This window comes from Oncorhynchus tshawytscha, linkage group LG13 (genome assembly GCF_018296145.1).
Source record: "Oncorhynchus tshawytscha isolate Ot180627B linkage group LG13, Otsh_v2.0, whole genome shotgun sequence".
Classification (NCBI taxonomy): domain Eukaryota; kingdom Metazoa; phylum Chordata; class Actinopteri; order Salmoniformes; family Salmonidae; genus Oncorhynchus; species Oncorhynchus tshawytscha.
This window is the reverse complement of record NC_056441.1, coordinates 28,073,336-28,089,572: the sequence shown is the minus strand read 5'-3', so window position 1 is coordinate 28,089,572 and position 16,237 is coordinate 28,073,336. Positions and strand designations below refer to the sequence as shown.

The 16,237-nt window shown below is 43.6% G+C and overlaps 2 protein-coding genes across 2 annotated transcripts; both read right to left on the bottom strand.

Moving 5' to 3' along the window:
- Window positions 1-1,756: 1,756 nt before the first annotated feature.
- LOC112247638 lies at window positions 1,757-4,075 on the bottom strand. Its single transcript, XM_042294996.1, has 4 exons — window positions 3,965-4,075; window positions 3,811-3,869; window positions 2,009-3,725; window positions 1,757-1,825 (listed from the first exon to the last, which is right to left on the bottom strand). The coding sequence occupies exons 1-3, from the start codon at window positions 3,985-3,987 to the stop codon at window positions 2,173-2,175; spliced, it is 1,635 nt and encodes a 544-aa protein (XP_042150930.1). The 5' UTR covers window positions 3,988-4,075; the 3' UTR covers window positions 1,757-1,825; window positions 2,009-2,172.
- Window positions 4,076-10,120: 6,045 nt separating this feature from the next.
- On the bottom strand, window positions 10,121-12,044 carry LOC121838935. The gene is made up of 3 exons (XM_042294901.1): window positions 11,837-12,044; window positions 10,373-11,697; window positions 10,121-10,189 (listed from the first exon to the last, which is right to left on the bottom strand). The coding sequence occupies exons 1-2, from the start codon at window positions 12,042-12,044 to the stop codon at window positions 10,538-10,540; spliced, it is 1,368 nt and encodes a 455-aa protein (XP_042150835.1). The 3' UTR covers window positions 10,121-10,189; window positions 10,373-10,537.
- Between the last annotated feature and the right edge of the window lie 4,193 nt (window positions 12,045-16,237).

The window sequence follows — 16,237 nt, the reverse complement described above, 5'->3', positions numbered from 1 at the left end:
TAGAACTCATTTTCAGTATGATTTAAGACACCTTTCTCCTCTTCCTGCAAATCTACCCTCTGTCTAAAGGTCCTGTCAACAAGATGGTTTCTGCTGATGCCAATGAAAGATTTATTTGTATTTTTTTATTTCTGTATTCTGCCAGGCGTTATGGAAAAGAGAGGAAAGGAAATAAAAAAATGTCTTGCCTTTTCTGGCATAGCATCTTTGATTTGAGCCACCACACATGGATGGTCAATGCATGCGAGGTGTTGCTCTCTCCCTATTTTACTGTGACAAACTGGTGTGCCCTTCCCGGCTTAGTCATTCACCTCAGTGTAGAAGACAAATGTGTCAACAATATTATAACATCTAAAACCCAAGGGAACATTCTGAATCTAGGCAGACATGGGATCTGGATATGGGTTTGTACTTTTGGGAATATTTTATTAGTTCCACTGAGCCAAGCACAGCTGAAGACATGGAATGATTTTTAATACTACCCGAATCCAGGCTGGTTAGCAGTGCCATGTGTCTGATAAGACGTGAGGGTGAAAGTGTGACAGATATCCTCATCATGGATAGGGGGCCTGATGGCACACACTGGCTCCTCCTGCTCACACGCTTCCAGCAGGGGACAGTAATGATCCTCATCAGATTGACACCTGCCAGACTGGTGGGGAAGAGCAAGAGAGAAAAAGTGTCCTGTGTGTCTCCATATGGAGCATACCTGGTGATGTTTGATTCAGATTGGTCAAGCAGGCACCAACAAGCAGTTAGTGACATTCTGGGTACAAGGTTTGCAAGGTGAAATTCCATTATAGAACCCACACATGCAAATACTCCAATGACAATGCTGCTATTCCCGTTTCTTTTCTGACAGTCATATTCTTAGATGTATATTGGCTATGCGAACATAAGATATGAGGCAAGATGTACAGCTCATTTTGAAACATGGAGCTGAGCTCAGTAACAGGAATGTTTGGCCTGATACCGACGAGACGGCCTTTCGGGTGGTACCAGAAAAACCTCTCCCTCAACGTGAGCAAGACTAAGGAGCTGATCGTGGACTACAGGAAAAGGCGGGCCGAACAAGCCCCCATTAACGGGCCTGTAATGGAGCAGGTCGAGAGTTAAGATACTTGGTGTCCACGTCGCCAATGAACTCTCAAGGGTCAAACACAAGAATTGGCATGGGTCCCCAGAAGGTTTTACAGCTGCACCATCAAGAGCATCCTGATCAGTTGCAGTCCAAGTTAAACTTCTGCTACCGCACGGTAAGCGGTTCGGAGTGCCAGGTCTAGGACCAAAAGGCTCCTCAACAGCTTAATGGCATCTCAAGCTATAAGACAGCTGAAAAATTCATTTTTAAAAAATGAAAGGGGCTTGCAAGTAAACATTATGGCAAAATTCACACTTGTAGTCAGCGTATGTGACAAGTAGTTTGTCATTTTCTGGATGTTCAGACATGGAAAAAACCATTCATTTACTTTTTTGGAGAGGGGGGAATGAAATACTTCAGTGAACTTTCAGGAGGGTTTAGTGAGATAGAAAGCAAGTGCATTAGAGTCACCATTAATATTAAGGGCATCAGGCCCAAAACTCTGATTCAGGCTCATTGATTGCAGAGGTCCAGTGATGCAAAAGATCCTGTCAAATGCCAGAGAGCCAACATTTCTTCTACTGGAACAAGCAACCTAACTACCACAACACTGACATCCCTTTGAAGGCATTCAAAACATTTGTCTGAAAACAATTAAATAGATAAAGACTAATATGTATTAGTAAATTTTATTTAAAACAATTGAAGTAGAGAAGTCCTGACAACACTTCCAGGTCACAGCACCTAGAAGACAAAAATATTAGTAACAAGCATACATGAAAGCAAAGACAGGTGCCAAGGCTGCATTTACACAGGCAGCCAAATTCTGATCTTTTGACTAAGCCAATCGCAAAAAGATCAATGAACTGCCTATGTAAACCTAAACAGCCCAAATGGCATAAAAATACAGAGAAACTGAAATCTCACCTCAACTGGTGGCTACAGATGCCACTTCGTCATGTTCTGGACTCCCCTAAAGCTCTGGACTCAATTTAGGTTGTGCTAGGGCCTTTCTGCTTGGCAGATAGTGGTTTGGCTGTGGCTTGCTGACACTTGAAGAGCTGGGTTGAGTGGCTAGGGAGGCACTACTCCTACCGAGTAGGGTCTTTGAGCCGGTGGATTGTAGATCCGCCGTACAATTCTGGGATGCTGTGCATGATGGTCAGGGCAAAGCGGCGAGGGTTGATCGAGCTGGCACTGCTGGTCCTGCTCTGGGTAGGGCCATAGCTGCTAGACAAGAGGCTCTGGGTGGGACGTCTGGCAGAGCTAGTGTTGGACTTCACTGCATTGAACAAATAGCTGGGCTGATAGCGTTGACTGGGGACAGGTTTAGAGCCACTTGGCTTCTGGGCTGGGGCAGGAGCATTCTGGATGAATGTTGAAGATCTGGCAGCCTGGGTAGAACTGAAGAGGCTGGAGACTGGCCCACTACTGGCAGCATAGCTGGGCTGGTAGCTCCCCCACTGAGCAGACATTTGTCCGTACTTCCCTTGGGCAGGTTTTACAAGGAGATTCTGGCTGTATGTTGAACCCCTTCCACCTTGGTTAGAGGTAAACAAGCTTTGGCTTGGTGTTGCACCAAGGTCAGAGCCAGGCTTGTAGGCGCCATAGGAGTTTCCACTAGCTGTAGAGCTGGGGCGAAAAAGACTGGAGCGAGAGGCCAGGCCGCGACTTGAGGTAGAGGCTCCATCTATTCTCTGGCCAGAGGTTTGGGCATATTGATTGGAAGTTGAAACACTTCTACTGGCAGAGTTGCTCTGGTATTGCATGACATCTTGGGAGAAGCTAGGCTTGTAGCGGTTTGTTGCACTCCCACCTTCAGTAGAACCTGGTCTAAATGAAGTTTGTGAAGAACCACTTGAGGGAACTTCACGGTCAGGAGTGGAAATTGACCGGGCAGAGATCTCCATTGGTCCCTTGAAAGCCAGGGAAGGGAAGCTGCTCCCTTGCTTCAGGTCCTGGACATAGTGGGTGAGGGAGGTGGTGTGGGTGGCAGTTTGACCATAGAGGCTGGGGGCTCCTCTACTCAGAGTCTGGACAAGGCCTTGGTTGGGTTGTCTGGAGGTGGAGAACTTGAATTCACTCTGGGTAGAGCCATAGTTAGGAGTAGATGGTTTCAGGTTAGAGGCAGTTCTACTCTGGACATTAAACACAACATCAGGATTCTGGACTAGTCCAGAGCTGCCGGAGTGAGGCTGTACAGTACGAAGAGTGTTGGCCTGGATTCTCTTTACCTCCCAACTTGAAACTGGCCTTAATGCACTGGGGTCAGTGACACTTTGACCATAGGTTCTGCTGGCCTTGGTTTGATGCTTGTTGTGGGTGACAGAGGATCCACTGGCTATAGAACCAGAGAGGCTAATGTCAGTATTCTTGGCACGGGTCCTCTTACCCTTTGTCTGGGCGGAGGTAAAGCTGCTGGGGATAGATCCAGAGCCCCTTGGGGCTGGCTGGAGGGAGCTTGGAGCAAAGCCTCCGAGTGTGTTGTATCCAGTCCCGCGGTAAGTAGCTTCACTCTGGACCGAACCAGAAGTGTGAGAGGCTGGTCTGAATTGATCCTGGGGATAGCTGCCACCTGTTTGCCTCTGCTCAACTTCCATTCTGGAAGAGCCAGAAAACCCATAGCCTCTTACTCTCTGGGCATCTAAACAGAAGGGAAGTTATAGATTCAGTGCCAAACTTGAAGGTTGGTCTGACAAAAGTGACAACGTTTTGTGTTCATGCCTTACCACGTGGAGCCCATGTAAAACTTGAGTGTTCTGCAAACAATGAGCAAAGGAACACAATCCTGTCAAGAAAAGAAGTTGCCATTACACATCAACATTCCAAATACAAGCAGCAACCTTGCAGTTGACCTGAAACACATTGGTCAAAGAATCTTACCCCAAATTAATTCCAAAAGCCATATCAAAGCCTTAAACCACCAACAGCCCAGACAAAGCAATTAGTAGCTCAGTGCCTTACTGCCTTACTGCCATGCTTAGTTGACGTACCAGCTTGGTGTGTATTTATTGCCTGAACCTGCAGTTGCCATCCAATCACTGGCTTATTGATTGATCATTCTCAGCTGTATGTCTTTGTGGAGCGGACAGATTTGAAAACAACCAAGGTGAGGACAGAGGACGCGAAGAGTTAAGGAAAGACTTTTGAAATTCACACAAAACGTTATGACACCACAATGACATGCAGATGAACATGATCAATCAATCAAACAGTGATGACAACTGGCTGTTCAGGCTATAAATATACACTCAGCTGATATATCAACAACTCAAGGCAGTAAGGCAGCGTTTACACAGGCAGCACAATTCTGAGCTTGTTTTTCACTAATTAGTCTTTTGACAAATCAGATCTGCTCTGAAAAAGAGCTGATTTGAAAAGATCTGATGTGATTGGTCAAAAGACAAATGAGTAAAAAAAGGATCTGAATTGGTCTGCCTGTGTAAAAGCAGCCTAAGTTAGCGAGCTGGCAGCTATTGCGTTGTCTCCTCTGTGGGTTCTGTAGAACTTCATTTAAATATAGCTTTTGGAATACATTTTGGTTGCAATGTTTGGGGAAAAAGTGTTTCATATCTACTGAAAAGTTGCTGCTTGTGAAATATGTTGTGTAATTTCTCTCTTGGCTTTTACGTGATTTAACTTGTACAATGTATTCTCTTGACAGGGGATTTGTTTGTTTTGTTCATTGTTTGCAAAAATTCAAATCAAATTTTATTGGTCACATACACATTGTTAGCATATGTTAATGCGAGTGTAGCGAAATGCTTGTGCTTCTAGTTCCGACTATGCAGTAAAATCTAACTAGTAATCTAACAATTTCAACTACCTTATACAAAAACAACTACCTTATACAGACAAATACACACAAATGTAAAGGGATGAATAAGAAACAAAAATGAATGGGAAGTCATTGACACCGTACGAAACATATACACGGTGTCCAATACCACTCAATTCGGCGTCGTTTCAATCAAGGTTGATTGCATATGCCATATGGCAAATGCCAAGTGTAGCACTCCAAAAATCCAACAGATGGCGAGTGCGCTCCACTGTGATTTTTCATATTGCAAATGTAACACAAGTCAAGACCCAAGAGTAAAATTTTGAAAAATTGAAAATGTTTTCAAAAGCTTATCACCCCTTAAAAAAGTGCTTTCTGGACTGTTTTTCGAAATTCTTTAGATTTTGTGTCAATTACACATGTGTAAGACCTGTATGAATAAACTTTTGTCAAATTTCATTATCATTTTTTTTTTACTTGTCCATAGGGCATATTTTTTTGTTCATTTACAATATTATTTCATAGGAAGTCAAAAGTCACTGTTTTATTTTGTTTGCCAAATGCCATAAGAAATGTCCAAATGCAATATTAAAGATTTGAAAGTGGCAAATCAGGATGTTATGTCCATTTGCCATGTACGATAAATGGAAGTCGGCATTTATACTGCCAAAATGATATATAGCACTATGTTAAGCCATGAATCAACCTAGATTTGTCATGTATGATGAGGGAGTTTCAGCTCGATAGGTCATTCGGTGCCTGAGCAAGACCTTAATTGGTGCTGAAAATCCACTTTTTTCCATGCCTTGCTACGGGGTGGGGTCCCTGAATGAGCTATCGGACAGAAACGTTGGGGTCCGTCTCTATGGGACGAGCCGGTTTCAATGGACCTAGTCTTGCGACTCTGGGACTTTTCTAAATGTCGTCATTTCCGTAATGGTCAAAATGAATTGAAGTCATTTCAAATGTATGAGGCTGTTTCTCAGTCAAGGAACCTTCTAGAGCCACATAACTCACCACACACTATCGACCTGAGCTGTAGAACAGGTTTCTAAAGTTTCAGAACTCTAGGTCTGACGGTTCTTTAATAGTTAGAACAAAGTTAACTATTGCAGGCTCTGTCTGTCTCTACACACCACACTGTGTCTCTCCGTCCAAGCTGTGTGTGTGTGTGTGTGTGTGTGTGTGTGTGTGTGTGTGTGTGTGTGTGTGTGAGTTTTTCTTGGAAATTTTATGGGAGACATGACTGATTTTGTTTTGGAAAGATCTGACTTTTTTAACCCTTCGAAACAGCCCCTATGACACACAATTATGGCACTTCCGGTTGGCACAGGAAGCTAAAAGTAAACACATATCCTCATTGGGGTATGCAGTTACAGAATCCTGAGTTTTAAGTCTTTACGTTAAGAACTGACTGATTTACACAGGGTTGAATGCACAATTTCTATCAAACATCAGGTTGGGTATGGAAAAAACCTTTTCAGGGTGATTTGAACCACTTCCGGGTTTCTTGGGGAAGATTAGAATCGGTCACAGGTAGACCTCATAGAGGCCTGATGGATTTTCATCGAAGACAGGTTCATAAGGCATTATTAACCCACATAGGCTCTAGGTTGAATTTAGGGGAGCAGGCAATGTATTCCTATAAGGAGAGATGTCATTGTAATCTGTGAGATCAAGAAACCCTGATATCCTCATTTGAGTAGGCTTTTACAGAATCCTGAGTTTTAAGTCTATACATTAAGAACTGACTGATTTACACAGGGTTGAATGCACTATTTCTCACAAACTGCAGGTTGGGTATGGCAAGACAATTTTTGGGTGATTTTAACCACTTCCGGTTGCTCCAGGAAGCTTAGAATCAACACAGGCAGACCTCATAGTGGCCTGATGGATTGTCATGGAAGACAGGTTCATAAGACATTCATAACCCACATGGGCTTCAGGTTGAATTTAGTGGTGCAGGCAATGTATTACTATGGGGAGAAAAGTCATTGAAAACTGTTTGACGTAAACACCTTCTTTTAACCTTTAAGGGTTAATGCCACATGGTCAAGTTTAGGCTTGCACCGATCGGGAGGACCTCAGGAATGTTCCCGAGGTAGAATTGTGCTTCTAACCCTAACTGTTCTCCCGCTGTCACCCAAAAGCCCCTGCAATTTAGGGCCAGGCTTCATTATGAGCTCAGACCGAGCAAGCTACGGTCTAGCGGGGCATCTCGTTGAACTCGGCACAGCCTAGAGATTATGGTAATGCCATTGCAGGCTCTGAGTGTCTTTAAGCACCGTACTTTGTCACTCCATCCTTGCTGCGTGTGTGTGTGTGTGTGTGTGTGTGTGTGACAGAGCTTTTATTTGACATCTGTTGTGAGAAATGACTGATTTACAGTTCATGAGGGTTGCCTAATAACCAATATGAAGTTTTGAAAAGATCAGACCTTTTTAACCCTTCGAAACAGCACCTATGACACCATTTTAAGGCACTTCCGGTTTACACAGGAAGCTGAAAGTAAACACATATCCTCCTTGGGGAAGGCACTTATAAAATATTGAGTTTTAAGTATTTATGTTAAGAACTGACTTATTTACAGAGGGTTGAATGAGTGTGTGTTATTTCAGAAAATCACAGAAAATCACAGAAATCTCGCATAGCTCCGAAACACAATTAAAAAAGATTTGTCTGAACAAGCTGCAACTGGATCTGTAATTTAAAAAAAAAAATGGACATTGTACGATTTCGATAGATAAATGGCTGGTTCTTTTTTTATTGACACCGTAGGTTCATTTACTTGGACGTGAAGCGGAGAAATTATTGCTCTATTTTCATTTTTGACCATTAATCCCGTTGAGGCCTGGACGCCATCTTGTTCGGGGCCAACTGCCCATTATGCCAAACCTATGCTCACCAAGTTTCGTCTTCAAAGTCTTTTCCGTTTAGGAGATAAGGCCACGTCGTGATTGGTGATGTTTTGTACATTTGCAATATGATTCCACTCGCCCTCTTGTGGGATTTACCGGGACAGCGGAAAAATCACCAAAATTGGAGTTTTATTAAACGAAAACCGAATGTCCGAGAGACTTCGTTTGATGACTTCCTGGAAGATCCGGCCCTGCTGCACGCCCCGACGCTGTCCGCCAATTTTAGAAATGTTGTCGGACGTCTAGTAAGGGACCGTACATTTGCAATGTGGACTTTCTCACTAACCATATGGCAAATGTCAAAATGTTCCCTTAAGGTATGTGAAGTCCAACCCTAGGTCTGCCGGCAGCCCTACCCAAAGCCTCTCCTCTAGAAGCTATGGCCTTACCCAGTGTGGGACTAGCAGTGGCACCTCCACCACCCCTTGTTTATTGTCTATTCCATTTGCTTTGGCAGTGTAAACATATGTTTCCCATATGTTTCCCATATGTTTCCCATGCCAATAAAGCCCTTTGAATTAAATTGAAAGTGTGTGTGAGAGAGAGAGAGAGATGTACGTTGTATGCTTATTATGATGAAATATAATGGGTGAAGCAGATTGTTGAATGGCCTGACGAATAGAGAAGAGAGTGTTGTCTCCCATTTGAGAGAACAGAAGAGTCACCTCCATCCTTTGTTGATTAATAGAACTCATTTTCAGTATGATTTAAGACACCTTTCTCCTCTTCCTGCAAATCTACCCTCTGTCTAAAGGTCCTGTCAACAAGATCGTTTCTGCTGATGCCAATGAAAGATTTGTATTTTTTTTTAAATTTCTGTGTTCTGCGAGGTGTTGCTCTCTCCCTATTTTACTGTGACAAACTGGTGTGCCCTTCCCGGCTTAGTCATTCACCTCAGTGTAGAAGACAAATGTGTCAACAATATTATAACATCTAAAACCCAAGGGAACATTCTGAATCTAGGCAGACATGGGATCTGGATATGGGTTTGTACTTTTGGGAATATTTTATTAGTTCCACTGAGCCAAGCACAGCTGAAGACATGGAATGATTTTTAATACTACCCGAATCCAGGCTGGTTAGCAGTGCCATGTGTCTGATAAGACGTGAGGGTGAAAGTGTGACAGATATCCTCATCATGGATAGGGGGCCTGATGGCACACACTGGCTCCTCCTGCTCACACGCTTCCAGCAGGGGACAGTAATGATCCTCATCAGATTGACACCTGCCAGACTGGTGGGGAAGAGCAAGAGAGAAAAAGTGTCCTGTGTGTCTCCATATGGAGCATACCTGGTGATGTTTGATTCAGATTGGTCAAGCAGGCACCAACAAGCAGTTAGTGACATTCTGGGTACAAGGTTTGCAAGGTGAAATTCCATTATAGAACCCACACATGCAAATACTCCAATGACAATGCTGCTATTCCCGTTTCTTTTCTGACAGTCATATTCTTAGATGTATATTGGCTATGCGAACATAAGATATGAGGCAAGATGTACAGCTCATTTTGAAACATGGAGCTGAGCTCAGTAACAGGAATGTTTGGCCTGATACCGACGAGACGGCCTTTCGGGTGGTACCAGAAAAACCTCTCCCTCAACGTGAGCAAGACTAAGGAGCTGATCGTGGACTACAGGAAAAGGCGGGCCGAACAAGCCCCCATTAACGGGCCTGTAATGGAGCAGGTCGAGAGTTAAGATACTTGGTGTCCACGTCGCCAATGAACTCTCAAGGGTCAAACACAAGAATTGGCATGGGTCCCCAGAAGGTTTTACAGCTGCACCATCAAGAGCATCCTGATCAGTTGCAGTCCAAGTTAAACTTCTGCTACCGCACGGTAAGCGGTTCCGGAGTGCCAGGTCTAGGACCAAAAGGCTCCTCAACAGCTTAATGGCATCTCAAGCTATAAGACAGCTGAAAAATTCATTTTAAAAAATGAAAGGGGCTTGCAAGTAAACATTATGGCAAAATTCACACTTGTAGTCAGCGTATGTGACAAGTAGTTTGTCATTTTCTGGATGTTCAGACATGGAAAAAACCATTCATTTACTTTTTTGGAGAGGGGGGGGAATGAAATACTTCAGTGAACTTTCAGGAGGGTTTAGTGAGATAGAAAGCAAGTGCATTAGAGTCACCATTAATATTAAGGGCATCAGGCCCAAAACTCTGATTCAGGCTCATTGATTGCAGAGGTCCAGTGATGCAAAAGATCCTGTCAAATGCCAGAGAGCCAACATTTCTTCTACTGGAACAAGCAACCTAACTACCACAACACTGACATCCCTTTGAAGGCATTCAAAACATTTGTCTGAAAACAATTAAATAGATAAAGACTAATATGTATTAGTAAATTTTATTTAAAACAATTGAAGTAGAGAAGTCCTGACAACACTTCCAGGTCACAGCACCTAGAAGACAAAAATATTAGTAACAAGCATACATGAAAGCAAAGACAGGTGCCAAGGCTGCATTTACACAGGCAGCCAAATTCTGATCTTTTGACTAAGCCAATCGCAAAAAGATCAATGAACTGCCTATGTAAACCTAAACAGCCCAAATGGCATAAAAATACAGAGAAACTGAAATCTCACCTCAACTGGTGGCTACAGATGCCACTTCGTCATGTTCTGGACTCCCCTAAAGCTCTGGACTCAATTTAGGTTGTGCTAGGGCCTTTCTGCTTGGCAGATAGTGGTTTGGCTGTGGCTTGCTGACACTTGAAGAGCTGGGTTGAGTGGCTAGGGGAGGCACTACTCCTACCGAGTAGGGTCTTTGAGCCGGTGGATTGTAGATCCGCCGTACAATTCTGGGATGCTGTGCATGATGGTCAGGGCAAAGCGGCGAGGGTTGATCGAGCTGGCACTGCTGGTCCTGCTCTGGGTAGGGCCATAGCTGCTAGACAAGAGGCTCTGGGTGGGACGTCTGGCAGAGCTAGTGTTGGACTTCACTGCATTGAACAAATAGCTGGGCTGATAGCGTTGACTGGGGACAGGTTTAGAGCCACTTGGCTTCTGGGCTGGGGCAGGAGCATTCTGGATGAATGTTGAAGATCTGGCAGCCTGGGTAGAACTGAAGAGGCTGGAGACTGGCCCACTACTGGCAGCATAGCTGGGCTGGTAGCTCCCCCACTGAGCAGACATTTGTCCGTACTTCCCTTGGGCAGGTTTTACAAGGAGATTCTGGCTGTATGTTGAACCCCTTCCACCTTGGTTAGAGGTAAACAAGCTTTGGCTTGGTGTTGCACCAAGGTCAGAGCCAGGCTTGTAGGCGCCATAGGAGTTTCCACTAGCTGTAGAGCTGGGGCGAAAAAGACTGGAGCGAGAGGCCAGGCCGCGACTTGAGGTAGAGGCTCCATCTATTCTCTGGCCAGAGGTTTGGGCATATTGATTGGAAGTTGAAACACTTCTACTGGCAGAGTTGCTCTGGTATTGCATGACATCTTGGGAGAAGCTAGGCTTGTAGCGGTTTGTTGCACTCCCACCTTCAGTAGAACCTGGTCTAAATGAAGTTTGTGAAGAACCACTTGAGGGAACTTCACGGTCAGGAGTGGAAATTGACCGGGCAGAGATCTCCATTGGTCCCTTGAAAGCCAGGGAAGGGAAGCTGCTCCCTTGCTTCAGGTCCTGGACATAGTGGGTGAGGGAGGTGGTGTGGGTGGCAGTTTGACCATAGAGGCTGGGGGCTCCTCTACTCAGAGTCTGGACAAGGCCTTGGTTGGGTTGTCTGGAGGTGGAGAACTTGAATTCACTCTGGGTAGAGCCATAGTTAGGAGTAGATGGTTTCAGGTTAGAGGCAGTTCTACTCTGGACATTAAACACAACATCAGGATTCTGGACTAGTCCAGAGCTGCCGGAGTGAGGCTGTACAGTACGAAGAGTGTTGGCCTGGATTCTCTTTACCCCAACTTGAAACTGGCCTTAATGCACTGGGGTCAGTGACACTTTGACCATAGGTTCTGCTGGCCTTGGTTTGATGCTTGTTGTGGGTGACAGAGGATCCACTGGCTATAGAACCAGAGAGGCTAATGTCAGTATTCTTGGCACGGGTCCTCTTACCCTTTGTCTGGGCGGAGGTAAAGCTGCTGGGGATAGATCCAGAGCCCCTTGGGGCTGGCTGGAGGGAGCTTGGAGCAAAGCCTCCGAGTGTGTTGTATCCAGTCCCGCGGTAAGTAGCTTCACTCTGGACCGAACCAGAAGTGTGAGAGGCTGGTCTGAATTGATCCTGGGGATAGCTGCCACCTGTTTGCCTCTGCTCAACTTCCATTCTGGAAGAGCCAGAAAACCCATAGCCTCTTACTCTCTGGGCATCTAAACAGAAGGGAAGTTATAGATTCAGTGCCAAACTTGAAGGTTGGTCTGACAAAAGTGACAACGTTTTGTGTTCATGCCTTACCACGTGGAGCCCATGTAAAACTTGAGTGTTCTGCAAACAATGAGCAAAGGAACACAATCCTGTCAAGAAAAGAAGTTGCCATTACACATCAACATTCCAAATACAAGCAGCAACCTTGCAGTTGACCTGAAACACATTGGTCAAAGAATCTTACCCCAAATTAATTCCAAAAGCCATATCAAAGCCTTAAACCACCAACAGCCCAGACAAAGCAATTAGTAGCTCAGTGCCTTACTGCCTTACTGCCATGCTTAGTTGACGTACCAGCTTGGTGTGTATTTATTGCCTGAACCTGCAGTTGCCATCCAATCACTGGCTTATTGATTGATCATTCTCAGCTGTATGTCTTTGTGGAGCGGACAGATTTGAAAACAACCAAGGTGAGGACAGAGGACGCGAAGAGTTAAGGAAAGACTTTTGAAATTCACACAAAACGTTATGACACCACAATGACATGCAGATGAACATGATCAATCAATCAAACAGTGATGACAACTGGCTGTTCAGGCTATAAATATACACTCAGCTGATATATCAACAACTCAAGGCAGTAAGGCAGCGTTTACACAGGCAGCACAATTCTGAGCTTGTTTTTCACTAATTAGTCTTTTGACAAATCAGATCTGCTCTGAAAAAGAGCTGATTTGAAAAGATCTGATGTGATTGGTCAAAAGACAAATGAGTAAAAAAGGATCTGAATTGGTCTGCCTGTGTAAAAGCAGCCTAAGTTAGCGAGCTGGCAGCTATTGCGTTGTCTCCTCTGTGGGTTCTGTAGAACTTCATTTAAATATAGCTTTTGGAATACATTTTGGTTGCAATGTTTGGGGAAAAAGTGTTTCATATCTACTGAAAAGTTGCTGCTTGTGAAATATGTTGTGTAATTTCTCTCTTGGCTTTTACGTGATTTAACTTGTACAATGTTTTTCTCTTGACATTTTTTGGTCACATACATTGGTAGCAATTTTTTGTTTTGTTCATTGTTTGCAAAAATTCAAATCAAATTTTATTGGTCACATACACATTGTTAGCACACAAATGTTAATGGGAGAATAAGAAGCAAAAATGCTTGTGCTTCTAGTTCAATACCACTATGCAGTAAAATCTAACTAGTAATGCCTAACAATTTCAACTACCTTATACAAAAACAACTACCTTATTTTCAGACAAATACACACAAATGCAAAGAGGATGAATAAGAAACAACTTTGACATTCCATTTTTGCTTGTGGGAAGTCATTACACATCTTTGTGAAAAATACACTGTTTCCAATGTTTGAATAACCAAAATGAAGTTTTTAAAATTTCAATGTCAGGTTGATTTTGCATATATTTACAGGAATGTATTTATGGGGAATGCATATATGTATTTATGTTAAGAACTGACTTATTTACAGAGGGTTGAATGAGTGTGTGTTATTTCAGAAAATCACAGAAATCTCGCATAGCTCGGAAACACAATTCAAAAAGATTCATCTGAACAAGCTGCAACTGGATCTGTAATTTAAAAAAAAAAAGGACATTGTACGATTTCGATAGATAAATGGCTGGTTCTTTTTTTATTGACACCGTAGGTTCATTTACTTTGACGTGAAGCGGAGAAATTATTGCTCTATTTTCATTTTTGACCATTAATCCCGTTGAGGCCTGGACGCCATCTTGTTCGGGGCCAACTGCCCATTATGCCAAACCTATGCTCACCAAGTTTCATCTTCAAAGTCTTTTCCGTTTAGGAGATAAGGCCACGTCGTGATTGGTGATGTTTTGTACATTTGCAATATGATTCCACTCGCCCTCTTGTGGGATTTACCGGGACAGCGGAAAAATCACCAAAATTGGAGTTTTATTAAACGAAAACCGAATGTCCGAGAGACTTCGTTTGATGACTTCCTGGAAGATCCGGCCCTGCTGCACGCCCCGACGCTGTCCGCCAATTTTAGAAATGTCTAGTAAGGGACCGTACATTTGCAATGTGGACTTTCTCACTAACCATATGGCAAATGTCAAAATGTTCCCTTAAGGTATGTGAAGTCCAACCCTAGGTCTGCCGGCGGCCCTACCCAAAGCCTCTCCTCTAGAAGCTATGGCCTTACCCAGTGTGGGACTAGCAGTGGCACCTCCACCACCCCTTGTTTATTGTCTATTCCATTTGCTTTGGCAGTGTAAACATATGTTTCCCATATGTTTCCCATGCCAATAAAGCCCTTTGAATTAAATTGAAAGTGTGAGAGAGAGAGAGAGATAGAGAGAGCTGTACGTTGTATGCTTATTATGATGAAATATAATGGGTGAAGCAGATTGTTGAATGGCCTGACGAATAGAGAAGAGAGTGTTGTCTCCCATTTGAGAGAACAGAAGAGTCACCTCCATCCTTTGTTGATTAATAGAACTCATTTTCAGTATGATTTAAGACACCTTTCTCCTCTTCCTGCAAATCTACCCTCTGTCTAAAGGTCCTGTCAACAAGATCGTTTCTGCTGATGCCAATGAAAGATTTGTATTTTTTTTTAAATTTCTGTATTCTGCGAGGTGTTGCTCTCTCCCTATTTTACTGTGACAAACTGGTGTGCCCTTCCCGGCTTAGTCATTCACCTCAGTGTAGAAGACAAATATGTCAACAATATTATAACATCTAAAACCCAAGGGAACATTCTGAATCTAGGCAGACATGGGATCTGGATATGGGTTTGTACTTTTGGGAATATTTTATTAGTTCCACTGAGCCAAGCACAGCTGAAGACATGGAATGATTTTTAATACTACCCGAATCCAGGCTGGTTAGCAGTGCCATGTGTCTGATAAGACGTGAGGGTGAAAGTGTGACAGATATCCTCATCATGGATAGGGGGCCTGATGGCACACACTGGCTCCTCCTGCTCACACGCTTCCAGCAGGGGACAGTAATGATCCTCATCAGATTGACACCTGCCAGACTGGTGGGGAAGAGCAAGAGAGAAAAAGTGTCCTGTGTGTCTCCATATGGAGCATACCTGGTGATGTTTGATTCAGATTGGTCAAGCAGGCACCAACAAGCAGTTAGTGACATTCTGGGTACAAGGTTTGCAAGGTGAAATTCCATTATAGAACCCACACATGCAAATACTCCAATGACAATGCTGCTATTCCCGTTTCTTTTCTGACAGTCATATTCTTAGATGTATATTGGCTATGCGAACATAAGATATGAGGCAAGATGTACAGCTCATTTTGAAACATGGAGCTGAGCTCAGTAACAGGAATGTTTGGCCTGATACCGACGAGACGGCCTTTCGGGTGGTACCAGAAAAACCTCTCCCTCAACGTGAGCAAGACTAAGGAGCTGATCGTGGACTACAGGAAAAGGCGGGCCGAACAAGCCCCCATTAACGGGCCTGTAATGGAGCAGGTCGAGAGTTAAGATACTTGGTGTCCACGTCGCCAATGAACTCTCAAGGGTCAAACACAAGAATTGGCATGGGTCCCCAGAAGGTTTTACAGCTGCACCATCAAGAGCATCCTGATCAGTTGCAGTCCAAGTTAAACTTCTGCTACCGCATTGGTAAGCGGTTCCGGAGTGCCAGGTCTAGGACCAAAAGGCTCCTCAACAGCTTAATGGCATCTCAAGCTATAAGACAGCTGAAAAATTCATTTTAAAAAATGAAAGGGGCTTGCAAGTAAACATTATGGCAAAATTCACACTTGTAGTCAGCGTATGTGACAAGTAGTTTGTCATTTTCTGGATGTTCAGACATGGAAAAAACCATTCATTTACTTTTTTGGAGAGGGGGGAATGAAATACTTCAGTGAACTTTCAGGAGGGTTTAGTGAGATAGAAAGCAAGTGCATTAGAGTCACCATTAATATTAAGGGCATCAGGCCCAAAACTCTGATTCAGGCTCATTGATTGCAGAGGTCCAGTGATGCAAAAGATCCTGTCAAATGCCAGAGAGCCAACATTTCTTCTACTGGAACAAGCAACCTAACTACCACAACACTGACATCCCTTTGAAGGCATTCAAAACATTTGTCTGAAAACAATTAAATAGATAAAGACTAATATGTATTAGTAAATTTTATTTAAAACAATT

Bases quoted from the DNA above. Each gene is read 5' to 3' on its own strand.
- LOC112247638 (XM_042294996.1), bottom strand. From the start codon at position 3,987: ATGGCTTTTGGAATTAATTTGGG. The intron at 3,870-3,964 runs GTAAGATTCTTT...TTTTCTTGACAG, and splicing joins GCTTTTGGAATTAATTTGGG to GATTGTGTTCCTTTGCTCAT. The intron at 3,726-3,810 runs GTAAGGCATGAA...CCTTCTGTTTAG, and splicing joins TTTTACATGGGCTCCACGTG to ATGCCCAGAGAGTAAGAGGC.
- LOC121838935 (XM_042294901.1), bottom strand. From the start codon at position 12,044: ATGGAAGTTGAGCAGAGGCAAACAGGTGGCAGCTATCCCCAGGATCAA. The intron at 11,698-11,836 runs GTAAGAGGACCC...CAGTGCATTAAG, and splicing joins TACCTCCGCCCAGACAAAGG to GCCAGTTTCAAGTTGGGGTA.